Genomic DNA, 25,970 nt, shown 5'->3' with positions numbered 1-25,970 from the left:
GCGCAGGGGGGTCTGGGCCGCGAGAGTCAGTAGGAGGGCAAGTCTAGTTCTGGCCCTGTCCCTGGGGAAGGTCCTGCCTGACCAGCCACCCCCAGGCTGCAGTGGTCTCTCCCTGCGCTAAAATACCAGCTTTGAACCAAGTCACAGTCATTTAAATCATCATCCATCCTTTCTCTTGAGTTTCTGCTCTCCCACAGCATAGGGGAGGCACCCATGGGAGGCGTCTTCCCTTCCTCCACCCCCACCCAACACTAATACAGGGCCATGTATACAGTAGGAGCTCAAACGCTGTGCCCACTTTCTGCAGAGCTTCCTCTACCTCTCTTTTAATGGTTTCTGAAAGCAGTCTCCTGGACTCGAGTCAAGTTTTCTAGTCTGGTGGGGACACAGCTCAGAATTTTTTTTTGTCCCACAAAGGCTAGTTTCAAAAGACTGTGGCCACAGGGACAGAAGGGCCACAGTCTGCCGGATGTCTGGGACTTGTGCCGGGCCTGCTGACTTGGTGAAAAAGCCTCTGAGACCACAGACGTCCCGATGGCAGGACCCAGTAACTGGGATGACGTGGTATTTGTGGCGGCTCCTCAGCCTCTGCCCGGGCTCTTCCCAGCGCCCGGTATGCCTGCTTACCGTGGTAGGGTTGATGGCAAATTTGCCCTCTCCATCCCCGAGGCTGTACTCAATGAGGGCAAAGTTGCCCGAGTCGGCATCTGTGGCGGTGACAGTCAGGATGACCGTGCCCACGGGCACATCCTCGAAGACTGCTTCCTGGAGCCCAGCAGACAGGGAGAGAGAGCAGGCCCGGGTCAGGCCTAGTGTCTATGCCCCTGCCCTGAGAACTCACCAGGTACACAGCCTGGGGCACCGAGCCGCTCATGGGGCCCGTGGGACGCAGAGGACGGCCGTATGGGAGTGGAAGCTGCCCAAAGGGCCCAAGACCTGGGCACGGGTCCTGACCCAACCTGCTGCCCGGCTGCCCACCTGGTAGGAAGACTGGTCAAATACGGGGTTGTTGTCATTGATGTCCACGATCTCCAGGTAGACGGGGATCTCAGCGGCACGGGGCGGAGACCCATTGTCCGAGGCCCTCACGGTGAAGTTGAGCCACTGCACTTCCTCATAGTCCACTGTCTGGTTAGCAATGACTTTCCCTAAGAAAGAGAGGTACCCACTGCCCGTGTGGCCGCTCCTCACTCACGGAAGCTCTCCAAAGTATAAAGAGAAGGATCTGGAACTCTGAGGGCCAGGGGTGGTCCCTGGAAGAAGGAGGTGGCCCAGCAGCACCAACTAGGGGCAGGCAGGCCAGAGGCCTCACGGCAACTAGTATCCGGCTGTTCCCCTCACGGGAGGGGTGAGAAAGCTTTTCACAAGTCGAAGGGATGGGTACTGACTAGCCCAGGACCTCCTCTGAGAACTTCTTCTCTTGGCCTTCTCGCTCCCCAAGTGAGACTCCTAGTGGAAGCCCAGGTGGCAGAGGCACTGGTGGAGTATCCAATGGGTCCAGCAGACCTCAGAGGGGGCCTCTACACCACCTGGGACTAGGTACTCTCCTTTCCTATAGTTTGGGCATCTGGGAGTGATGGTAATGCTGGCCATACTGGATCTGGCCCAGCCCACTGAGGGACTAGGGTGAGGCCCCCACTGGAGGGCGACAATGGGCCAGGGTCCCCTGGAGCTGAGCAGGCGCATGTACCCCAACCCTCTTCTGGAAGACTTCCCACCTACCTGCGGAGGAGTCCTCCAGCCGGACATAGCCTGGGGGCATCAGGTCCAGCAGCGTGTACGTGATCAGCCCATTGAGGCCCTTGTCTGGGTCCACAGCAGCCACAGCGATGAGCGTGGTTCCTGGGGTGGCCCCCTCCAGAACCCGCTCTGTGTAGCAGGTGATCCCGAAGGGCTTGAACTGGGGCGTGTTGTCATTGACATCCAGGATGTTGACTGTCAGCTTGGCTGGGTCAGAGGCAGGGGTGAAGGTGATATGAGGGACACCAGTGTGGCTAGGCCTGGCCTTGCTAAGTGTCGGTCAAGCCCAGACAGGGTTGTGGCCTTTCACTGCCCTCCTGGAACTCCCTGAAGCTCTACCCAGCCTTTGTGTGGTGACACGTGACCCTTTCTCCTGGTCTGGTGGCTGGCTCTTCCATGGGGGAAGGAGTTTGGGTTCCACCAACTGGCTAAGTGATCTCGGCGGACCCTGGCCCTAACTGTGCCTCAGTTTTTCAACCCATCCAGTGAGGTAGGGCTGTGATGGTCTAAGAGTCGAAGACCCTGTCCTTCTACTTCCTATCTGAGGTGACCCCTCAGGGTAACCCGCCCAGGGCCTTGCCCTCTGAGCAGACAACATGTAGGCAGTGAACGGGTCTGCTCTTCCTTCCTGAAAACTTGGGCCTCTGGCCTGTAAGGATAAGCAGCCAATATCTGCCAGGCCTATCTCCCCATCCCAGCGGCTGTCCATGCCCTCGAGGCCAGAGGTGACTTGAGGCCACCCCATCACTCCATCCTCCCGCTTCCTGTTCTGCCCACACAAAATCCACTCCTTCAGCAGCCCCTCCTGGTCATGCCTCAGGCTGTGGACAGGGTGGTGGCCGGTGCCCCTCTCTGCTCTGGTGCCTGCACCCTCTACACTAGTGTCTTGGCCTCCATGGACACTCACGTTTCCTTGCGCTTTCCTTCCTCTGGGCTATATGTTCTGAGGTTCCTGTCACATGTGCCCACCACACCCTCCTCACTGACTCTGACGATGGGGCTCTGGCTGGAGTCTCTGTTGGCCGGTCGATTTCTTAGTGCCCACCCAGTCTCTATCAAGCCTCCTTTCCACTCTGAGCCTTTGGGTTCAAGACCACACACAGTTCTGGGCTTTGGATCCCCCACCATTGAGCTCTCACAACTGGGACGTGGGGTCACCCTGAGCCCCCCTGTGGTGGCCACCCTTCATACCCTTTGTGTAGCCTGACAATTGTCAGCCCCTGCGGAGAGCAGGTCCTGCTGCCCCCTCCCTGGGGTCAGGCCTATGCATGTTCCCAGCTGCTGCCCCTGCCCTGATGGGCTCAGAGTAGCCTGTGGCAGGTGCCTGGAGGAGCCTTACCATTTGGCACGCTGACAGAACGCTCTGGTAGGTCACTGGCATTGTCAATCACTGAGAGAGTGACCTCATAGGTGGCAACCAGCTCCCGGTTCAGCGGGGACTTCACCATTACGGACCCTGTAGACCAGACTAGGTTCAGTTTGAGGGGAACTCCATAACATCTGGGCCTCCCAGGGGTTCTCCTCTCTAGCTCCCCCAAACCACACCAAGAGCAATGATCCCCAGTAGAATGGGGACTTGGCAGTGACATCTTGGGCTGGGATGAGACCACAGCCACCTGCACTCTGGGGACACCACATTTTGCCCCTCACTCCCTGCTTACTAGCCAGGGGAACTTGGAAAAATTATTTAATATCTCTGCATCTGTTTCCTCATTTATAAAATGAGGATAATTACAGTATCTACTGCACAGAGCTATTTTGAGGACTATAACCATAAAATGAGTTTACATTGGTGAAGGGTTTAGAACGGTGCTTGACACACAGTGCCATGTAATTGCTTGTTTCCAGAATGCTTACATTCTACAACAACGTGCGTATACTGACACTACTGAACCATATGCTTAAATAGGGCTACTGTGATAAATTTTATGTCGTGTTCATTTTATTGCAATTTCAGCAATGCTTGTATTCTAGGGAGACTGAGTTTAAAAGGTCAAGGCAGCTAGAAATGCCTGAGGGTGTTCTCTGGAAAGGACCGTGGTGAGACAGGCCGGATAGTCAGGCCTAGCTCTTTGTCTTGATTACGTGGGACATGACAGGGCTTGACTGTGGGAAAGGAGCACCGTTCTGTGTTAAGACTGGCAAGCTGTCTCCTTTTCTCCTGCCTCCACTCCCTCCGCCAGCCCCTGAATCACAGAGGAACTCTCGAGCGGCTTGGGCTTGAACTGGGCAGACCTAGTTGGCCAATCTCAGGGTTGGCTCTGTTGGAGGGCCTGGTGGCCTGACCCCTAGGTGAAACTTTCTCTCTCCAGCTTCCTCTCAGGCATTGTGGCCTCTGGGGTTCCCTACCCCCTTGGCAGATCCCCTGCTGGGCTTCTGTCTTCCTTGGTCCCCAGCCAAGGGGCGGTCACTTACCCTGGGCCGCTGCCTCCTCCTCCTCCTCCTCTTCCTACTCTCGCTCCCCGTCCCCGAGGTTGGGGAGCGAGGATGGGGAGAGGGTGGCTGCATTCAGTCTGCAAAGGCTGGGCCACGGCCTTGGCCTGGGCCCCACAGGACAGGAAGGGTGGTAGGGGTGTGGTATGGAGGAAGGCGATGGGGTGAAGCAGAGATGAGGTGGGAAGTGACAGAGAAACAGAGCTCAAACCTGCAGGCCTGCCAGCCAGGAGGAAGAGAGAAGAGGGTTAACATCAGTTAGTTCAGGGTGCAGAGGGGGGATGGAGCAGAGCAGGGCGTGGGGGACGGTAGGGTGCAGAGCAGACCAGGGCAGGAGGTTTGAGAGGGAAGGGAGTGGAAGGGAAGGGGGTGGGTAGGAAGCCAGGGGAGCAAGTGGGAACCCCATTGGATAGGAGCACTCAGGGAGCTGAGGCTCTGGCAAGAAGAAAGGGGAGGAAAGCTAAGCAAGGGAGGTAGAGAAAACATGAGGAAGAGGGGGCAGAGAAGACACTGGAAAGAAAAATGGAGAGAAGAGAGTCAGTTGGAGGGAGGGAAAACAGAGAAGAGGAAAGCGGTAGAGGAATCAGCAGAGCATCAAGTGTGGCGGGGCACAGAGCAGCTTTCCATGGTCCTGACCAGCCACTGCGGCAGGAATTCTGCGCACCCGGGCCATGGCCAAGCCATCTACATTCTTGCAGTGCTCCTGGTTTTCCTGTCTTCTTTCTTCCTCTGGGCCTCAGATGCTTATTGAGCGAATCATACTCTAGATCCAAAGGCTTACTGCTCCCTGTGGTCATTCGTACCACTTTGGTTTTATGTGTCTATTCCCTTTTATTCCTATACTCGTCTCCCCTCTTCTCCCCTTGGTCAATCACTGTAATGGACTGAAGAGTATTTCTCACTTGGAAGTATTCCTGAAAACCATGTACTGTTTCTTGTGTGTGTGTGTTTTACATTTACACAAAATGGGATTGGGATATATACGTATTTCTTATTCCTTCTGTTTCTTATTTCTTCTTCTCCTCCTTCTCCTTTCTCTTCCCTCTTCCTCCCCCCGCCCCTCCCCCTCCCTCCTCCTCTTCTTTTTCTTCTACTTCTATATATTTCAGATTCGTCTCGGTCTTACTCTTTCAGTCAGTACTTATTCCTAAGGTCTACCCACATTTCTCTGTGAATCTCGTCTATTGCTCCTGACTGCTGCATGGTATTCATGGCGTACGCCCGCCATGCCTTACTCTCCAATCTGCTAGGGATGGATGCCTGGGTGGCCTCCAACACCCACCACCAATAACATGGCAGGTGATGTGGCATACAGTCCCGTTACTGACCTGAGAATGTCCTTGGGACATACACCCAGGAGAAGAACTGTGGAAGGATGGGGTATGAATGTCCTTTGTGCTATATTGCTGTCTGGATGGTGGAAGCAGTCTAATCTCTTACTGTAGTGTATGAGCGTTCTGACGTCCCCACATTGTCACCAATACTCAGCACTGTCTCGCATCTTAATAGCTGCTAATTACATATAGAAAATTGATATCTCATTGCTACTTTACTATGCATTTTTCTGAATAACAATGATTTTCAGAATTTTGTCATAGCCGTCTTAGTTTTTCTGTCACTCTTCTGGGCCTTTCAAGGAGGAGACCTGTAGGGGTCCCGCATCCCTTCTTAACTCCCTGGAGTAGCAAAAACATGAAACTTTGGGGGAAATGGTAGAACCATCAACCTTGCGATAAGCTGCACAGATCATGAAAGATAAGCCACAGCTGTTTCTTTTGTGCTCACATAAGCAAATCCTCAAGGGCATATATAAAATTTCCAGATGACTTAAATGACTAGCATATGTATAAAGAAAGCGTCCAGCTACCTGGTTCTTAAAGAGATACATAGAAAAACAAGCTACCATCTTCCTAGACGATTACAGACATGAAAGCTTTACAATATTTAGTTCTGGCAGGAGTGGGTGAGGTGGGTGTTCTTGTGGAACACGGCCAGAGGGAGGCAGTCTGAAGGAGAGATTGAGCTGACAGGAGGAGCAGCAGGAGGAGAGAGGGAAGGAGCCAGGGAAGAGAGGGACAAGAGAGGGAGCACTGTGATGCTGGGTGTGGGGGAAGAGAGCAGGAGGAGGAGCAGCCGAGGAAGGGGAGGAACAGAAAGAAGGATCAGGAAGAAAGCAGAAGGCGAGGAGACGGGGCAGGGAGGCAGGAGCGCGGTGGGAGGGGAGCCAGCCCTTGTACCTGTGTTGATATTCACAGCAAAGGCATCCTCCTGGTCGGGAACCAGGCGGTCAGTGTCATCCTTGGCCACGATGCCGATGATGTGGTACTCCAGCTTTGGGTTGAGGTCACGGTCCATGGCGGTGACGTTGGCGATGACGGTGCCTGGCTCGGCTGACTCCAGCACGCTCACCGTCTGGATAGGGTTGAGGAACTCGGGGCGGGAGTCATTGATGTCGTCGATAAGGATGGTGATGAGAGCTGTGCCCGAGAGAGGGACGGTGCCCCTGTCGGTGGCCACCACCACCAGCCTGTAGGATTCCTGCTCCTCCCTGTCGATGGTGGCATTGGCGACACGGATGACTCCAGTGACTGGGTGGATGAGGAAGCGGTCCTGGGCCCCGGCTTCTATTCGGTAGATCAGCTCCCCGTTGAGGCCACTGTCCCTGTCCGTGGCTGTGACCTGAAGGACTGAGAATCCTGTGGGAGTGGGAATGGGGAGTGGCTGAGCACAGTGGTCTCTTCCGAAAACCTTAGACTGGGATGCACTTGTTGGTGGTTCCCAAGGGTCCCGTCGTGCCAGTCTTGCCTGTGGTTATCTTTCATAAAATTTACATGTTTGATGCTTTGTAGATAACTCTCATTTTGTTTCACATTTTGGGACTATTTGAGAGACTGAAAAATCTTTAATAATTTAACGATTAGTAATATCTTCTGCATATTGTCTGATTTTGACTTTTGCCCACTTATCTTTCAATTTATGCAAATTATATAATTATGATAACTGGTGACAGATATCTTTTTCTCAGTTTGTTTATCAGTTGCTATTGTTTGGTGTAAAGAAATATGACTTAGGGGGGGTGCCTGGGTGGCTCATTCATTAAGTATCTGCCTTTGGCTCAGGTCATGATCCCAGGGTCCTGGGGTCAAGCCCCACATCAGGCTCCCTGCTCGGCGGGAAGCCTGCTTCTCTCTCTCCCATTTCCCCTGCTTGTGTTCCCTCTCTCGTCGTGTCTCTGTGTCAAATAAACAAATAAAATCTTAAAAAAAAAAAAAAAGAAATTTGACTTAGTATGCACCAAAACTTTTCCTTTTTTGGGTTCTCTTTATCATATGCTTAGAACCTCTTTATCAGAATTCAAAGAAATAATTCAACTAAAGTTTCTTCTTTTGTTTGTAAATGTTTCCATTCTTTTGTATTTTCTCTAGACCCTCTATAGGTTTCATTTTGGTGCCTGATATGGGGTGACAATCTGCACTGCATATGAATAGATATTTTGCACTTTAAGTAATGAGTTTTCACAATTGACTTCATTGTTTCCTTTAAAAAAAAGAAAAAGATTTTAAGTAATCTCCACGCCTAATGTGGGGCTCAGACTCACAAGCCCAAAAACAAGCGTCCGCGCTCCACTGACTGAGCCGGCCATGCCCCCTTACTCACACAATACTACTTTCATTACTTTTCCAGTATCTGTTTCTGGGTTAACTTTGTCCCAGAGTCTTATGCTCAGATCTTATGGTCTGTAAACCCTGCAGTTCTGTAACATGCTATCGTTATCTGGTAAGGCAACACTGCTTTATTTATACTTCCGTCTCAAAGTGTTTTTGCTCTTCCAGCTGACCTTTAGAATCAAATATACCCTCCAAGCCATAGTTGATGTTGATGGGAATCACATTCATCTGATTTTGACTTTTAAACCGTCCTTCCCAGGTGCCTGGGTGGCTCAGTGGGTTAAGCCTCTACTTTCAGCTCAGGTCATGATCTCAGGGTCCTGGGATCGACCGGCATCAGGCTCTCTGCTTGGGAGAGGGGAGCCTACTTCCCCTTCTCTCTCTCTGCCTGCCTCTCTGCCTCCTTGTGACCTCTCTCTGTCAAATAAATAAAATCTTAAAAAAAAAAAAAAAAAGTCCTTCCCTCTAGGGACGTAGATGGAACATTTCTTAATAATCTCATTTTCCAGACAAACACTTTGGATCAGAGCAGGGAGGTGAGGGCCGCCTCGTTTTTCTGACTCCCTTTCCAGTGCTCTCTCCGGCTGCCCTACTGCCCTTGTTTCTCGCTGCTGGGTGAATTCTGCCTCTACCCTGTGAGGTTCCAAGTCCCGTGGACCAGCAAGCAGCTTCTGCCGGGGGCCAGGGGCCAGGGCCTGGGGTCTGCTTACCTGGCAGGCAGTTTTCTAGCAGGTGGACTGTGAGGGCGGGAGGGCTGAACGTGGGCCAGTTGTCATTGTCATCCAGGATGGTGACCAGCAGGTCGGCTGTGCCATTGAGCAGCCCAATGTCCTCAGCCAGCAGGAGCAGCTCCAGGACCGGGGGTGAGAAGGCCTCCCGGTCAATGATGACACCTGACCTCACTGTCACCACGCCTGGCACCCAGCACCGCCAGCCGAGGAGACACAAAGGAAAAGGGAGACGGAGCAAGAACCAGCCAGGATGGGATAGAGAGAGAGAGACAGGGGAGTGAAAGGGGAAAAAAGACAAAAGAGGAGCGGGAAAGACAACATAGTGACTTTCTACCCCAAAGGCTCAACAAACTGTTCAGGGAAGGCCCCCAGTGTCCAGTCTCCTGCAATTATCCTCTCCCTGGGTACCCTCTGCAGTGCTCCAGAGTCTTGCCTAGGATGAGGGACCCAGGGAGGAGCACTGGTCTGCTCGCCAGCATACCCCTCCCTGTTGTCTCCGGTCACCAAGCTGGCCTCCTATCCAGGACCAGACTGATGGGACACAGTCTCTGGGGAACTTTGGACGTGGTCTGAGGACAGACCTTTGGCCACTTCTGGTGGGCTAGGGTCCTGAGCCTCTTACCCTGGGCATGGGCAGATGGAGGGAGTGGGTATGGGGGTTCACTGTCTAGGCTGAGAGCTTATGCACTAGCAGGTCCCTTGGTTTGGCTCTGAGCCTCCTGCGGGCTCCTCCTGCTCTGCCCCACAGGGCTTAGTCCAGCTGCAAAGTGGGGCTTGTGAGGAGTGGGGTCCCCCTGGAGGGCCTGGATTTAGTGCCAAGGAGGGAGGCCCTGGGTCTGGTGGATGGCCACTGCCACCCCAGCGGGAAGCCCTGGTGCCAGGCTGGGAGCGCTGGGATGGCACAGAGGCCTCACCAGAGCTGTTGTCGATGTCAAAGAGGCCACTCTGGGAGCCCAGCAGCTTGTAGGTCACCACGGCGTAGACGTCCAGGTCCGCGTCCAGGGCCAGAATGGGCCCGTTGAGCACCGTGAGGGGGGTCCCTGGGCCAGGGGGAGAGGGGTCACTGGGGGGCCAAGCTGGCCCCCACCCACCCCTCCCCCACCCTGGCCCCGGTGAGCCATGGCTGACGATGGATGAGAGGGAGGGAGGTGAGGTGGACGGGGTGGGGGAGCCCTGGGCCAGGCTGCGGCAGCCTTGGCAGACTGACGCAGATGCCTGGGGAGCAGCCTCAAAGCCCTGCTGGGGAGAAAACACAACAGCGGTGAGCAAGCCCCTCGGGGCGCCGGGAGTGCGCCTGCCTTCCCAGCAGCCTTTGAGGGTTACTCCATGGGAGGGTTGGGGCTCCCTGAGCGTGTGGGCCCTGTCTAGCTATGCACGACCAGCCCAGGCTGTCCACACGGGTTCCAGATGCTCTTTACAGAGGTCTGGCTGCACCCGGTTAGGAATACCCGGCCCCTGCCTGTGTGTGGGACTGCACGCGCACGGTCACGAGCACGCGCACAGGAGTGCTGGCAGGTTGGGGATCCCGCTGCTTGTGCCTCTATCTGTTGCTGCTAGTGGACACGTTTGCACATGGAGTGTACTGTGTAGGCCCCTCCCTGCATTTCTGTGTCTCTGCACACCTCTGCCTCATGCGGGCCCATGCCATCACGTACGTGTGTGAGCATATACACAGGAGGGACTAAGAGAGCGGAGCGCACCCAGCCGGAGACAAGAAGCATTGTAGCTCATGTCTTTCTGAGTTAGAATCTGAGCTGCTGGGGCAGCTGGAGGAAGGGTGAGGGGGCCTCCCCAGAGGCACAGCAAAAAGGAGATTCTGTTCCTCTGAAGACAGTGAGGCCGGTCAGTGTGCTGGTGTAGGGAAGGGGCTAGGCTGGCCTCCCTGGGGCCCCTTGGCCTCTCTCCTCTGTTTATGTGTGTTCCCTGAGCTTCTGAAGCCTCTAGGATGCCCTGTGCTCCTGGGGTGAGGGAACAGGGAGGGGTGAGCTTACCCCCTTCCTGGGTAGTCTTCAGGCCTTAACTGTCCCTCTTGAGGGGGTAATGGGGTGGCTTTCAGAACACTTTGGGGACCAATGACCACAGCTGTCTTTTCCAAGTAGACCTATGGCCTCTTTGGTTGGCCCCCAAGAGGTGCGGTGACCCAGGGCCCACCAGCCCCTCAAGAGCGGTGCCCCTTCCTCCCCTCCACACCCCTCTGCACCTGCTGGTCTCTGGTCAGCCACTCGGTGAGGCTGCCTCCCCAGCCAGGCTTCAGCAGGGCCCCTATCAAGCACAAGGGAGGCCCTCAGGCATCCGGGGCCCAGGGGGCACCCCAGCAGCAGGGGCTCCCGGGTGGGTCTGGCACCTACCAGCGGGAGAGTTCTCCATCACCTCCGCCTGGTAGGTGCTCTCAGTAAAGAGGGGATGGTTGTCATTCTCGTCTGCCAGAAAGATCAGCAGCAAGTCAAAATCCTGAGGGAGGCACAAGGGAGGGTTAAGTTGTAGACCATGTTCTAGCAAAATGCTCCAGTGGGGAGGAGGGCTGGAAAGTGGGGGGCCAGGGTGCAGAGGTAGAAGATTAAAAAGCCCACACTCAGGGTCCAGAGATTGGGGTTCAAGGCCCTGCCGTGGGGCCTTGGGCAAATCATTTCCCCTATCTGGACTGTTTTCTGGTCTGGCAAATGGGAATCCTAACTCCTTTCCCAGAGGTACTGTGAAGTGAACAGGATGGACAGGACCAGCATTTAATCATGTCCCATCACCTGGTAAGAAAGGACTTCAGGCAGGAAGATGACTGCTGGTTTTTAGACTCTGTAGGCCTGCCTGATACCCCAGTCCAGGCCCAACCAAACTCTCCCCCAGTGCTGTACCTTATATCTTTCAGAAACCACAGCTGGGTTCTTGTCTTAGAACCTCTCCGTAGCCCTGGATGCTATCTCTGTTACAGAGCTGAGCAGATCCAGACCCACAGGGAGAGCTAGCAGCGGTGTGTGTGTGTGTGTGTGTGTGTGTGTGTGTGTGTGTCTGTCTGTGTGTCTCTAGCCTTCCAGCTTCCTGACCCCCCACTCCATGCTGCTGTTTAAGGGCAAGTTCAGCAGCACGAGGTTTGTCATTGATGTCCCGCACCCGAATCCCCAGCAGCATCAGGGGCATGTTGGGGAAGAGGAGGAAGCAATGGGTGTGAGATGGGACAGGTGAGCAAGGGGGCAGTGATGGGTGGTGTGTGCCCAAGTATCAGTGGTTTGGGGACCAAAGAGGACAGCTGGTGTTGAGTGTTTGCCACATGCCAGGCACAGTGCTGATGACTGTATAGATACTGGCTCCTTCTAGTCCTTTCCATCACTTTGGGGCAGGGGAGGTTCTTCATTTTGCAGAAAAGAAGGAAAATGGGATAGGAGAGAAATCCACTTCTTGTCAAAGCCACTCATCCAATGACAGGTAGAACTGGGATTTGAACCTGGCACTGGTTCCCTTGGATGCCTGTGCCTCTAACCCCCAGGCCTGCTGCCTGCCGCCTCAGCACGCAGCCCTGCTCCCCCATGTCCTCTGGCCTCACCCTCCTGGCTATGCGTGGGTTCTCCGGGTTGTCCTTCACAGAAATGGTCAGCTTATACTCCGGGATCCGCTCGCGGTCCAGTGGCCGGTTCACGGTGATGACCCCTGTCTGGGAGGCAGAGGGCTGGTGAGCTGAGCAGCGACCTGGCCCCTATTCTGGGCTCTGGTCCACAGATGCCCAACTGCTTCACCTGTAGCTCCAGGAGTAGCTGTGAATTCTCTCCCTACATTGCCACAGATACGGTCTAGATGGCTATCATGGGCTGGCGGGGTCTTGACAGGGCAAGAGTGGTCCACCAATGGCCAGGTCTTGCTGTCTGCAAGGGGTAGGTCCTCTGAGAACCTCATGGGGCTGGAAGCGGCTAAGACTCCAAGAGGACAATGAGGACTTCCTGGTACATCTTATTAATAAACCAAATGGAATTGAGGCTCTGGCTCCCTCACTGCACATGGCAAGGCTTGGGGGTGACAGGGACCCCAGAGGTGGCTTGGCTGCAAATCCAAGATTCTATGCTACCCAGAGACTCCCACATCCCATCACAGGACAGAGGCTCAAGGAAGAAACTGAGCCTGAAGATGCCCAGTGCCCAGAGCATAAAGCCTCTAAGGCTGGGTCCTCTGGTTCAGAAGGAAATCTGGGGGTCCCCTACCGTGGCATTGATGGAGAAGGCCCGCTCTCGGTTGCCTGCAGTGATGTTGAAGGTGAGGAGTGCGTTGCACCCACTATCGGCGTCGCTGGCCAGGATGTGGGTGACGAAGCTGGAGACGGGGCTATTTTCACTGATGGTGATGTTCATGGGCAGGTTCAGCAGCACGGGGTCATTGTCATTGATGTCTAGCACCCGGATCCCCACCAGCATCTGGGGTGTGTTGGGGAAGAGGAGGAAGTGACGGGTGCGAGATGGGGCAGGCGAGCAGGGGTCAGGGTGGAGATTGCCAAAGAAAAGGTGTAGGCGATCACAGAGAGAAGAAAGAGGAAGAGGAAGAGAAGGATAATAAAAAATGGCACAAGGATGAAAATGAGAATAAGAAGCAAGCAGAAAGGGCAAAGAGGCAGAACCAGGGCAGTGGCGGGGGGGTGGCGGGGGCAGGGCAGAGTGACAGTTGCAGAGGCCTGGCTGGCTGGGGTGGGGAGAGCTGTGAATGCCCATGGCCACCAGGCCCCAGGGAGCCCCGAGAGGCACTGGCCGGCCTGGTAGGGACTCTGCGGGTCTGGGCTGGCTGCAGGTTAGCCTGGGGCCTCTCTGGGAATGAGAGTAGGCATATAAATAGAAACCTCTATGGAGAGTTCAGGGGGCAGTGAGGGCATGCCCCTGGCATGGAGCCCCGAGACTTACCGTGGAGCTGAGGGGAGGTACCCCCCTGTCGCGGGCACAGACAGTCAGGTTGTAAAAGGCAATGGTCTCCCGGTCCAGCTCCACATCCTTTCGGACCCGCAGCACCCCCTCCACAGGAGAGATCACAAACTCCCCTGGGTGTTGCCCAGGAGAGGCTGCAGTGAGCCGGGAATGGCCGGGAGCCGTGGAAAGCCCTTGGCCTCTCCCTGCTTCCTCTATCGAGCCTTACTCACTGGGGGCGGGTGGCCAGCTGGGTACGCGGCCTCCCGTGCCCCCAGCTTCGGATCCTTGGGGAGCCTGGGCAGGGTGGGAGCAAGAGGGACAGATAGCTGCTCGGGCTGCAGGTGCTCATGGGCCCGCTTAGACCCCAGTGTGCCTGAGACGCCGGTTTGGGTCCCTTCCCTGGGCCTCACGCAGGGCAGGGACTGACCCTGTGTAAGACGGTTATGTTGAAAAAAGTGGGGGCCTCTTTCTACACAAGCACACTCTCACACTCTTGCTCAGAAACTGACTGATGGAGGTCTCGGGTACTTCGTGACGTGCAATCCCTTCCAGATACCATGTCTTGGAAAACGGGGGAGAGGACAAAGCTTACCCCCAAGGGATGGCTTGCTGATGAGGAGGCATAGGACAGGGCAGAGCAGGAGTGACTGAGGTCAGGGAAGCCCCAGCTGCCCTCCATACAGCCCCGGTCTTGAGCCACAGCTGGCATGTCAACAGCATTTGGCCAGGCCTGGGGACCCCTCTTGGCCTCTAGTCAGACCTGACTTCTTTTCTTTTACGCGTTGGAAAGCCTTCAGCTGGCCCTCTGGCTTCAGTATGAAAGCATCTACAGCAAGAACCTCAGATTCTCAGGCTGGCCTGGAAGGGACCCCGGAGACCATCCAGGCCCTTGTGTCCTCGGGAAAATGAATCGAGAGTCTGGAGAAGGGTGACCCCTTGTCTGAGCTCCCACAGCAAGTTCATTCTGGAGCCAGTACTCAAATCCAGGGCTCTGGGTCTCAGCCCACTGCATCCATTGGACAGTGGTCTTTCTAGAACCACCACCAGAGCAGACAGACCAGGATGGGAGGTTTGGGAGAGAAAGGTGAGGACAGGGAGTGGGTGGAGGGGAACAGATAGGAGCCCAGGTGGGTAGGAAAAGGGCAGGAAAGGTGAGTGAGGCAGGTGGGGTAGATGTGAGGAAGGGCGGGCTGCCTCTTTGCGTCCCCCCTGCCCTGGAACTGGGGACAGAGACAAATGGCACCAGGGGGAAAAGCCCAGATGGGACACTGACTTGCTTGTGGACATACAGCATGCAGGGGCACCGCAAGGGTGGAGGCCCTAATTGCCAACAATTCCCTCTGCCTGACCCTTCCTATCCTACCTCACTGCCCCTGCCCCCAGCCACTGCTGCTCTGACTCCATACGCAGCCCTTCTGCGGCCCCCCACACCCCTCACCCTCCCAGAGGCGTGGAAGCCATCTGAAGCAGGATTTCCTGAGCCTGACACTCCAAGGTCTCACAAGAACTGGGGATTCCCTTTCTTGGGGTTTCCCAGCCCTGTCTGGGCCCCTGACCATGGGTGAACAGATGGCCTCCAGCCCTTTCTCTAAAGCCAGCTACCCTCTTGAAGGAAGGAAACGGCTCTGAGAACTCAGGGGGCAAGCCTAAGGCTCTGGAGGGCCGGACCCAGGCTAGACCCCAGTGAGATCAGCTCACGAACTGAAGATCGGGGAGAGGGAGGCAGGCCGAGGACCCAGGATGCATTATCCCCAGCAGCTTACCCCCAGGAACTCCCCAGCATTCCACTCCTTTTGGAGGTAGAGGTTAAAAACAGAGGCTTTCCATTTGCCTCTTGACTTCACTCCCATGTGCCCTTGGGCATGTGACTGAGCTTTGCCTTGATGTCCTCATACGGAAAATGGGCCAATAAAAGGGTGGCACTGGGACTGGACAAGGCCTGGTCCACCTCCTGGGTGCTGGATCCAGGGCAGGTCTTGGTATGATTAGAGGGACCCGGAAAGGAGCCCAGGCAGTCCGCCAAGGGAATTGGGGCCTTCAGGGGGGATGAGGATGGATGAGGGGTCAGAGGAGCAGGCTGTCCTGGAAGGGCAGCTGGAGGTTCCGAGAAGGCCAAGGCTAGAGGGAGGGGCTCCCAGGGATAGAGCCTCTTTCCCAACTTGCTTGACTGCGTATATCCTCTGCAGAGCCTAGTAGGGCTTCCTGTCACCCCTGACGTCTCTCCACCAACAGGAGCCCCTCCAGGCTCCAGCTGCAGGGCTGGGAGCCGGGGGGGGGGGTGGCCCAAACCGTGTGTCTTCACCTGTGGTGTATCACTAAGCCGGCTCTCCACGGAAAGCAGTCCTGATACATAGCATGTCAGGTTTTCAGGTTACTGCTGTGGTGTCACTGAACTTGGAGGTAGGGGGCGCTGTGGGGAGTGGACCCCCGTGCCTTGTGGGAGCTGGTCAGGCACAACCCTAGCCTTCCCTAGTCTACCCTGCAATGGGGCAGTGCTCTGTGATCCCAAAGTTATCTCTGGGCTCTTCCTTCCTGGGGGAAGGGGACCCCAAACTTCTCTTACTTCTCTGGGCAGTGGCAGGGGGGTGCCTCTCAGTCTCCTGGGATGCCCCACAAGACCCTAAATTCCTATGGCTGACCATGATCATGTGTCAATTTAACCGGGAGGTCTGGCTCAGGACTCCAAAAGTCCACGGCATGGAGCTGTCTGCAGTGTGCTAAGATATAGGTGTACCTCACCTGTACCCCAAAGATATACCTGTACCCCAAAGCTGGGAGCAGTGAGGGCCTCTTGCTAGGAAGGCCGTCTGCCCAGCTCCCACCCCTCGGTGAAGCTTCAGCAGCCTCCCGAACAGGCGCAGGGACTCCCGGGCGACGATCAAGCCTCCGTGGTTGTGAGAATAACAGAGAAAGTCCCTCGCTCTGCTGGTTTCGGGAGAGGAAGGCATGCGGCTTAGCCAGAGAAGGGATTTTGGGGGCGTGAAACGGTGGACTGACAGAATGGAGCGACCTCCTGCAAGCTCAGGCTAGTCTTGCTCTGGAAGTGAGTTTTAGTGCCTGGACTGCAAATACAGCCCAGGTTCTGTGTTCTATCCTGGGAGCTCTCATCTGCCTCCTTCTCTGGTGCGGACCTCTCAGCTCGTGGCTTTGTGTATCTCCATGCTGACAGCTCCCAGCAGAGACATCCCTCACGACCCCCTGGCTTGGGCGTCTAACCCCCACCTGCCATCTCACACCTCCTCTCACCTCTGCCCCTCACCTGCTCCCACCGCAGCCTTCCCACAGGCTGACGGTCATGCCCTCTCTCTAGTTGCTCAGACCGAAACCCTGGTGTCATCTCCCACTTTCTCCACATCTAATAAGTCAGCACATCCTGTTGGCTCCACCCCTGAAATACGCGAGAGCCATCTACCTCACCGTCACCACCTTCGGTGCAACCAGCCTGAACCCAGCTACGCCATCTGTAGCCTGAGTGATTTTAACAGGCTCCTATGGTCCCTCCCGCTCCCACTCCTTGGCCTCAACGGTCTGTTCTGAGCACAGGAATCAGAGTGGCCCTGGTCACATCTAAGTCAAATTGGGTACCTCCTGTGCTTCCAGCCCTCCTATGGTTCTCAGATCACTTGGCGCCAAAGCCACGTCCTCATCATGGTCAGCAAGACCCAAGAATGTCTGGAACGACTACCACTCTGACCTCATCCCTTCCTGCTCCTCCTCTCACTTGACTTAGCATGCTCTGGCCTCAGGGGCTTTGCACTTGCTGTTCCCTCTGTCTGGAATGGTCTTCCTCAGATGTCCACATGACCCGCTCTGCTTTCCTTGAGGTCTTTGCTCAAATGTTACCTCCCTGGACATGTCCTCCCTGAGCACCCTATTCAAAATTGCAGCTTTTGCTTGGCACACCCCATCTCCTGGCTTTATATATCTCCATAGCCCTTAGCACCTCCCAATATACTAAGTTATCTGCTCAGTCACTTAGGTTCATCGCCTGCGTCTTCCTACTGGAACGTGAGCTAAGGACAGGAATCTGTGTCCATCTTGTACTGTCCAACATCCTCAGCACCTGAATTATGACTGGCAAAGGGTAGGTGCTCAATAAATACTTACTGAATGGCCCATTGAAAATCCAGATGTTTCATAAAGATTTGGATTTCTAGATTTTGTCTTGAAGGTGGGAAGACCTAGCCCCTCGGGGCCTGCATGCTGACATAGCCACATCAGCAGAAGCTGAGCTTGGGTCCCATAGCCCCCACTACTCCCTACTGTCCTACCTAGACCCCTTCCCACATGTGTGTCCCCAGCCTGGCACCAGCAAGCCTTTGAGACTGGAATTCTGACTCTACAGAAATGAGCGGAAACTAACTTGCGGAACCGCTCAGGCTAGGGCCAACCCCGTTCTTCCTGAGGATGACCACTGAAGTAGCTGTGAAGGCTATGCCTGGCAACCAGATGTACAGAAAAATCCAGGTGCTGAATGCATCTCGGGGTCCGGAAGGGTTGGGGCAAGGATATTCATCCTTCCTCTGCCCTGGGGTCTTTCCTCTGGGTATGATGCTGGGGCATTTTCTACCTGATTCTCAAAGGGCGACCCTCCAAGGCTACTAGTCTCAGGTTTCAGAATGTTCTCTCATATCCCTGTGAGGAAGGGGTGGGGAGAAGAGTATTTCCGGCATCTTATGGGTTGGAAACTGAGGCCCAGAGAGTGCACGGTCACGGCTCCTAAGTGGGGCTGGGGAGAGGGTCACGGGTTGCGCTGCCCTCCACGTCTGGCTCAGGCCCCACTCACCCAGAGGGTCTCCATCCACGATGCTGTATTCCACCTGCCCATTGGGGCCCGAGTCCTGGTCGTGGGCCAGGAAGGTCCACACACGGGGCCCCGGCTGGCCCTCGGTGACATCAAATGGTCCCTCATAGTCTCGGGGGAAGGTGGGCACGTTGTCATTGATGTCATTCACGTTCACGAGCACCTGGGGTGGTGGACAGGCTTCACTGGGGCTCCACGCTGGCTAGCCTGGAGCTGAGCCCAGTTCCCTCATCTGTAAAGTGGGTCTGATAATCCTGTCTCCTGGGGCCGATGCAAGGATTCTCTGGGATTGTGGAGGGAGGGGTGTGCCTTTTAAGCTATGCCTACAGATAAGTTATTGTCAGTGTCAAAGCCTTTTTATGGACATAATCACCATATTAGCATAATGCTCCGGACTTCTATTTACTGCCGCCCTACGGTCATTTCCCATGGTCTGCTCTGCCCACACTGATGAGCCTTCACTCTCTCCCTTTCATGGAAGAGGAAAAGAGGAAAGTGGGGCTCAAGCAGGTGAACTGACTTGCCTCGAGTCTTCGAGTGGAAGAGCAGGGAGATGAGCTTCTGTTGGTTTGACCAGAGTTGGGGCCCTTCCCATGAAGGGTGGGGTGGGGGAAGGCAGGGGTCATCATCTGTCTGACAGATGAAGCTATGCAGAGAAGTTCAGTAAGCTCCTCCAAGTCACACAGCAAGTCTGGCTGAGTTGCCAAGACCCGGGCAGGGCTCTCGGATTTAGGAGTTTCTCCTGGACAATCTTCCCTTTGCCCCTTCCCCGTTAGAGCTTCCGGGCCCTGTCCTCCCCCCGTGCTGTGTCCCAGCCACCCACCGTGGTGATAGAGGTGAGGCGCTGAGACAAGATCGGGCACTGGTCTGTCGCAGTGACGGTCAGAGTGTAGCGGCCATGGCTAATCTCATAGTCCAGCTCCTTGGCGGCACTGATGACACCCTGGGGGCAAAACAGGGGGCAAGCATGGATCAGTGGGTCCCCGAGGACCAGCTTCTTCATGGGGAACCCTCAGACCACCCCTGCCTTGGAGGTGTGCTCTGACACCTCAGCCATGATGGGGAGCCCGTGTTACCACCCCACCTAAGTCTGCTTCCTTCCACACTGGCTGCCTCCATACTTTCCTCCCAGACTCCATCTTTTCTCCGTTCCCACCTCCCATAACATCACATCTGCTCCGCCAGCGGAGCCTCCTCGTAAACCCCACCCTCGGCTGCTGACCGTGTGTCTGTCGATACGGAAGGTGTTGATGATGTTGCCTGCGACAATGGCGTAGCTAACTGTGCCGTTGGGCCCCTCATCCGGATCTAGCGCCTGGATGGTGATGAGGGTAGCGTTGATTGTGTCTGGGCCCTCATCCAGTACGATTTCATAGTGAGGCTGCTGGAACACTGGTGCGTTATCATTCTCATCCACAATGGTCACGTACACGTGAGTGGTGGCCTGTGAAGAAGAGTGCGGTCAGGTTCTTTGCTAAAAGAGTGGAGGGGAAACTGACTGGATATTCTCCTAGGCTGGGATCACTCGGCATGATCCAGTACAGTGAGAGAAAGAAAGAAAGGACAAGGCAGGAAGCCACAGGCTGGTAGAGAAGGAAATCACAGAGGTTCCTCCAAAAGCCAAGATAGGTAACTGTTTAGGTCCAAGATGGCACTGGTACCACCACAGGTTTGTCTATGTCCATGGCAGACATCAGTAATCAATCAAGGCTCTGCTGAGCTGGGATACAGCCTCATGGTCCTGGTCAGCCCAACAATTTAGTGATTAAAATTAGCATATGAGATGAACCCTAGTAACCACCCCCCACCCACAGCTTTGGTTGGGCCGGGGCCTTACTGACCTTGGGCCTCCTGCCAGATCAACAAAGGCATGAATGTGATGTACACAGCCCAACACAGTATTAAGCTTCACCAATGTTCATGTAAATGGAAGAAATATGTATTTTTGGCATTTTTGAAAGGAAAGACATTGGGTTTGGGGCAGTTAAATGGGCAGAATTTGTTGAATCATGAAAAATAAAGCTCACAGAACATGACTTCATTGCAATAATATTTTCTGCAACATGTTCTCCTGCAATTGGCCATTTCTGGCTGATGCTTGGTCTAATCGGGCCACATGAAATATCCAGCCAGTTGGAACTCTGTGATCGGCGGCCCTCAAGAACCATAGAGAGATGACAGATGTGGCACTTTACCGGCAGAGTAAATAAATGGGAAAAGGAAATGAGCCATGTGCTGGTATTCTCTGTGCCTCCTGCTGCCCCCCTTTCATTCTCTGCTTCTCCACCTGGGAGGACATCCCCTGTGCGCCAACTCATCTGGGCTCCCTTGCCATCTGGTTTCCAGATGGGTTTTACCAACAGGAGGTCCTGGTAGAAGCCAGGAGGAGGGAAGAAAGAGAGGTGGGGCATTTCTTCCACACTCCTTCCTTTCCTCCCTGCAGTTTGGTCAATGGTTGTGTTTTTCCTGCCGGATGGCCCTTCTTCCATGGCTCCAGCTCCCACCGGGGTCTTGCTACCTCATCTCCTCTTATTGTCCTTCCGGGTGCGTGGGTGGTAATGGCTTCCTGCAGTTGCTAGTCTATTGGGTGCTTCTCCAGCCCTCTGTAAATGGTCTCCATTAAACTCTCTTCATTAAACTTCTGAGTGTGCCATCTGTTTCCTGTCAGGACCTTGGCTAATATGAACCATAATTAGTGACTGATATAAGATAACAAGGTTATAATAACTGCAAAGATATCTGGGTAGGGAGAACATGGCTAGACGATTGCCAAGGCCACAAAACAGAAAGAATATAAAAATCTGGGTATAGACAGCTTGTGCACAAATTTTTCCTGGAGCTTTGGAACCCACCTTGGATGGTTCTAGAACCACATATGGAGGGGCAAATGGGCAGCAGACCTATAGCCAAGAAGACTTTCATTGCCGCTGGGGAGGCAATGAGTTCACTGAGCTGCAGCTGTGGATCTTGGAGGGGTGGGTGTGAGGTGGTGACTAAAGTTGTTTCCAAAGCAGGTGGGGTTGGACCCTTGAAATGGAGCTCTGTGACCTTGGGCATATCGCGTTTTCTTTAGAACCTTTTCTGTTAAAATAGAATCTGACTTGATATCTACAGTTCCTTCCAGCTCAAACATTCTGGTGTTCTGAGTTTGTTGTCATCAGTTACAGGGACTAAATCCCACCATCAGGGAGGCATTCTTCTAGGTCTTAGAATCACAGTGGATCATTATTAAAGCAAGAATCACACAGAGAGGGGGAAATGCATTATTTTAACATTGCTCAAACTTTTCTACCAGAGAGGTAACTTGCACAAACTGAGGAAGAGTCTGAAGTGTCTGTCTAAAGAAGGAAATAGCTTTGAAATTTCTCATGTTATCTTTGAAAGCTCAGATGGATTTTAAGAAATGGGCAGTAATACAATAATAGTAGAGGACTTTAATGCCTCACTTACATCAGTGGATAGGTCATCCAGACAGAAAACCAACAAGGAAATATTGGCCATGACAACAGGTTAGACCAGATGGACTTAATAGGTATATACAGGACATTTTATCCCCAAACTACAGAATACATATAATTGTTAAGTGCATATAAAACACTCTACAGGACAGGTCACATGTTAGGCCACAAAATAAGTCTTAATTCAAGAAGACTGAAATCATATCAAGCATCTTTTCTGACCATGATAGTAGGAAACCAGACATCAGTTATAAAAAGAAAATTTTAAAAATCACAAATACATAAAGGCTAAACAACATGTTACTAAATAACCAATGGGTCAGTGAAGAAATCCAAGGGAAAATAAATACCTTGAGATGAATGAAAATGAAAACACAACTTTCTAAAATCTGTGGGATAAAGCAAAAACTGTTCTAGGAGGAAAGTTCATAGTTATACAGGTGGACCTCAAGAAATAAGAGAAAATCCCAAATAAACAATTTAACTTTATACCTAAAGGGATGAGAAAAAGAATGATCAAAGCCCAAAGTTAGTAAAGGAAGAAATAAAGATCAGAGTGGCAATAAACAAAGATTAAAAAAAACAACAGCAAGGTCAATGAAACTAAAATGTAGAAACATGTAACCTTCTGAGATGGAATTATGAGGAATCAGAAAATCTGAATAGGCTGATTACAAGTAATAAAATTTAATCAGTAATTTAAAAACTCCTCCCAAAACAAAAGTCCAGAACCAAGAGTTTTGCAGGTAAATTCTGCCAAATATTTAAAGAGTTAATAGTTAGCCTTCTCAAATTATTCTAAAAAGTTTAAGAGGAAAGAATGCTTCCAAACTTATTTTATTAGGCTGGGATTGCCCTGATGCCAAAACCAGGCAAAGACACCATGAAAAAAGAAAATTACAGGCCAATATCCCTGATGAACATAGATGCAAAAATCCTCAATAATTAGCAGACTGAATTCAATGATACATTAAAAGGATCACACAACACAATCAAGTGGCATTTATTCCAGGGGGAGAGAATGGTTCAACATCCACAGAGCAATCAACCTGATACACTACGTTAACAAATTGAAGGATAAAAATCATATGATAATCTCAATAGATGCAAAAAGAGCATTGGACAAAATTCAACATCCATTTATGATAAAAACTCTAAACAAAATTGTACAGAAGGAACATACTTCATCATAATAAAGGCCATATATGAAAAACTATAGCTAACATCATCAATGATGAAAAGCTGAAAGGATGTCTAATCTTACCACATTTATTCAAAATTGGAAGTCTTAGCCATAGCAATTAGACAAGAAAAAGAAATAAAAGTCATCCAAGTTGAGAATGGAAGAAGTAAAACTGTTATTATTTTCAGATGACATGCTACTATACATAGAAAACCCTAATGACTCCACCAAAAAAACTATTAGAACTAACAAACAAATTCAATAATGTCACAGGATACAAAATAGACATACATGAATTGATTGTTTCTATATACTAATAATAAGCTATAAGAAAGAGAAATTATGAGAACAATCCCATTTACAATTACATTAAAAAATACCTGTGAATAACTTTAATCAAGGAAGTGAAAGACCTGTATTCTGAATTCTAAGACATTAATGAAAGGAATTGAAGATGACATACAAAATATGGAAAGATATACCATGTCCATGGATTGTAAGAATATTGTTAAAATGTCCATAATATCCAAAGGAATCTACAGTTTCAATGCAATCTCTATCAAAATACCAAAGGCATTTTTCACAGTACTAGAAAAAAGAATCCTAAAATTTGTATGAGACCACAAAAGACCCCCCAATAGCTAAAGCAGTCTTGAAAAAGGTCCAAATTGGCGATTGGGACCCCTGGTTTCAAACTGTATTACCAAGCTACAATAATCGTAATAGTGTGGTATCAGCACAAAAATAGACATACAGATGAACAGAATAAAACAGAAAGTCCAGAAAAAAACCTTAGGCATATATGGTCAATTAATCTATAATAAAGGAAGCAAGAATATACAATGGGAAGAAATTCAAAGTGGATCAAAGACTTGAATATAAGACCTAAAACCACAAAACTCCTAGAAGAAAACATAAGCAGTAAGCTCTTTGACAGCAGTCATAGCAATATATTTTTTTGGCTCGCTCTCTTGAGGCAAGGGCAGCAAAGGCTAAAATAAACAAATGGGATGATAGCAAACAAAAAGCTTTTGCATGCAACCCATCAACAAAACAAAAAGACAACTACTAATGCAAGAAGGAAATTGCAAATCATACATCTAATAAGGAATTAATATCTAAAATATATAAAAAACTTACACAACTTAGCAACCAACAAATAGCCTGAATAAAAAATGTGCGAAGGGCTTGAATAGACATTTTTCTGAAAAGACACCCAGATGGCCAATAGGCACATGAAAAGATGCTCAGCATCGCTCATCATCAGGGAAAAGCAAAATCAAAACCACAATGAGATATCACCTTATACTTGTCAGTATGGCTTGTATCAAAAGGACACAAAAAATCGCAAGTGTTCTATATCAGTGGAACAGAATAGGAGTCCCAGAAATAAACCTACAATTATATGGTCAATTAGTCTTCAACAAAGCAGGAAAGAATATTCAGTGGGGAAAAGATAGTATCCTCGACAAATGATGTTGAGAAAACCGGAGAGCAACATGCAAAAGAATGAAACTGGACCACTTTCTTACACCACACACAAAAATAAATTCAAAATGGGTGAAAGACCTAAATGTGAGACCTAAAACCATAAAAATCCTAGAAGAGAGCACAGACAATAATGTCTCTGACATCAGCTGCTGCAACATTTTTCTAGATACGTCTCCTGAGGGAAGAAAAATGAAACCAAAAATAAACTATTGGGACTACATCAAAAGAAAAAGCTTCTGTACAGGGAAGGAAACAATTAACAAGACTAAAAGGCAACCTATAGGATGGGAGAAGATATTTGCAACTGATGTATCCAATAAAGGGTTAGTATCCAAAATACATACAGAACTTAAACAATTCAATACTCCCCAAACAAATAATCCAATTAAAAAATGGCAGAAGGGGTGCCTGGGTGGCTCAGTGGGTTAAGCCTCTGCCTTCGGCTCAGGTAGTGCTCTCAGGGTCCTGGGATCGAGCCCCACATGAGGCTCTCTGCTGAGCAGAGAGCCTGCTTCCCCCTCTCTCTCTGCCTGCCTCTCTACCTCCTTGTGATCCCTCTCTCTCTGTCAAATAAATAAAATAAAATCTTTAATAAAAATGGGCAGAAGAAGTGAACAGACATTTCTCCAAAGAAGACATCTAGATAGCTAAACAAGACACATGGAGAGATGCTCGATATCACTCATCATCAGGGAAATGCAAATCAAAATCACAGTGAGATACCAGCTCACACCTGTCAGAGTGGCTAAAATCTCTCTCTCTCTCTCACACACACACACACACACACACACACACACACACGAAACAAATGTTGGTGAGGATGTGGAGAAAAAGGAACCATTGTGCATTGTTGGTGGGAATGCAAACTGTGGAAAGTAGTATGGAGGTTCTCCAAAGAGTTAAAAATAGAACTACCCTATGATCCAGTAATCACACTACTGGGTAGTTTTACCCCCAAAATGCAGAAAAACTAGTTCCAAGGGATACGTGCACCCAGATGTTTATTGCAGCGTTGTTTACAGTAGCCAAATTAAGGAAGCAGCCCCAGTGTCCACTGACAGATGAACGGATAAAGAAGATGTGGTGTGTATATACAACGGAATATGACTCATATAACTCTTGCCATTGTGAACACATGGATGGATCTAGAGAGTTATCATGCTAAGTGAAATAAGTCAGATAAAGAAGGAAAAATGCCGTGTGACTTCATTTACATGTAAAATGAAAAACACAAACGAACAATCCAAACAAAATGAAACAGAAACGGACTTCTAGATATAGGAACAAACTGCTGGTTTCCAGAGTCGGGAGGGGTGGGGGGGGCTGGTAAAATAGGTAAAGGGGATTAAGGGGTGTGAACTTCCACTTACAAAATAAATCAGCCACGGGGATGAGACATACAGCATAGGATAGGGGCTGGAGGCAATGATAGTACAATAATGTTGTACACTGATAGATGGTGACTAGTCTTATCACGGGGAGCACTTCACAGTGTATAAAATACCAAGGTGCTGGGATATCCGCTCAAGACTAGTAGAATATTGTATGTGAATTATAATTATGTCCATAGGGGCGGATTCCTCAAGTG

At 51.5% G+C, this 25,970-nt stretch overlaps 1 protein-coding gene across 2 annotated transcripts in view; it reads right to left on the bottom strand.

Annotated features, from left to right (window-relative positions):
• CDH23 (cadherin related 23) overlaps nt 1-25,970 on the bottom strand; it is a 394,117-nt gene that overhangs the window by 12,615 nt on the left and 355,532 nt on the right. For both annotated transcript variants that reach the window (XM_059397665.1, XM_059397664.1), the window contains 14 exons: nt 19,473-19,694; nt 19,074-19,193; nt 18,233-18,413; nt 13,444-13,577; nt 12,757-12,966; nt 12,108-12,215; nt 10,921-11,023; nt 9,487-9,612; nt 8,552-8,755; nt 6,411-6,869; nt 3,080-3,196; nt 1,723-1,947; nt 979-1,148; nt 628-765 (listed from right to left, as the gene is read on the bottom strand). In XM_059397665.1, the coding sequence (XP_059253648.1) occupies nt 628-765; nt 979-1,148; nt 1,723-1,947; nt 3,080-3,196; nt 6,411-6,869; nt 8,552-8,755; nt 9,487-9,612; nt 10,921-11,023; nt 12,108-12,215; nt 12,757-12,966; nt 13,444-13,577; nt 18,233-18,413; nt 19,074-19,193; nt 19,473-19,694 (2,517 nt within the window). The remainder of the gene's footprint in view (nt 1-627; nt 766-978; nt 1,149-1,722; nt 1,948-3,079; nt 3,197-6,410; nt 6,870-8,551; nt 8,756-9,486; nt 9,613-10,920; nt 11,024-12,107; nt 12,216-12,756; nt 12,967-13,443; nt 13,578-18,232; nt 18,414-19,073; nt 19,194-19,472; nt 19,695-25,970) is intronic.

Source organism: Mustela nigripes, chromosome 4 (genome assembly GCF_022355385.1).
Source record: "Mustela nigripes isolate SB6536 chromosome 4, MUSNIG.SB6536, whole genome shotgun sequence".
In the NCBI taxonomy this organism is placed as follows: Eukaryota; Metazoa; Chordata; class Mammalia; order Carnivora; family Mustelidae; genus Mustela; species Mustela nigripes.
The sequence above is the reverse complement of the archived record's forward strand: the minus strand, read 5'-3'. Positions and strand labels throughout refer to the sequence as shown.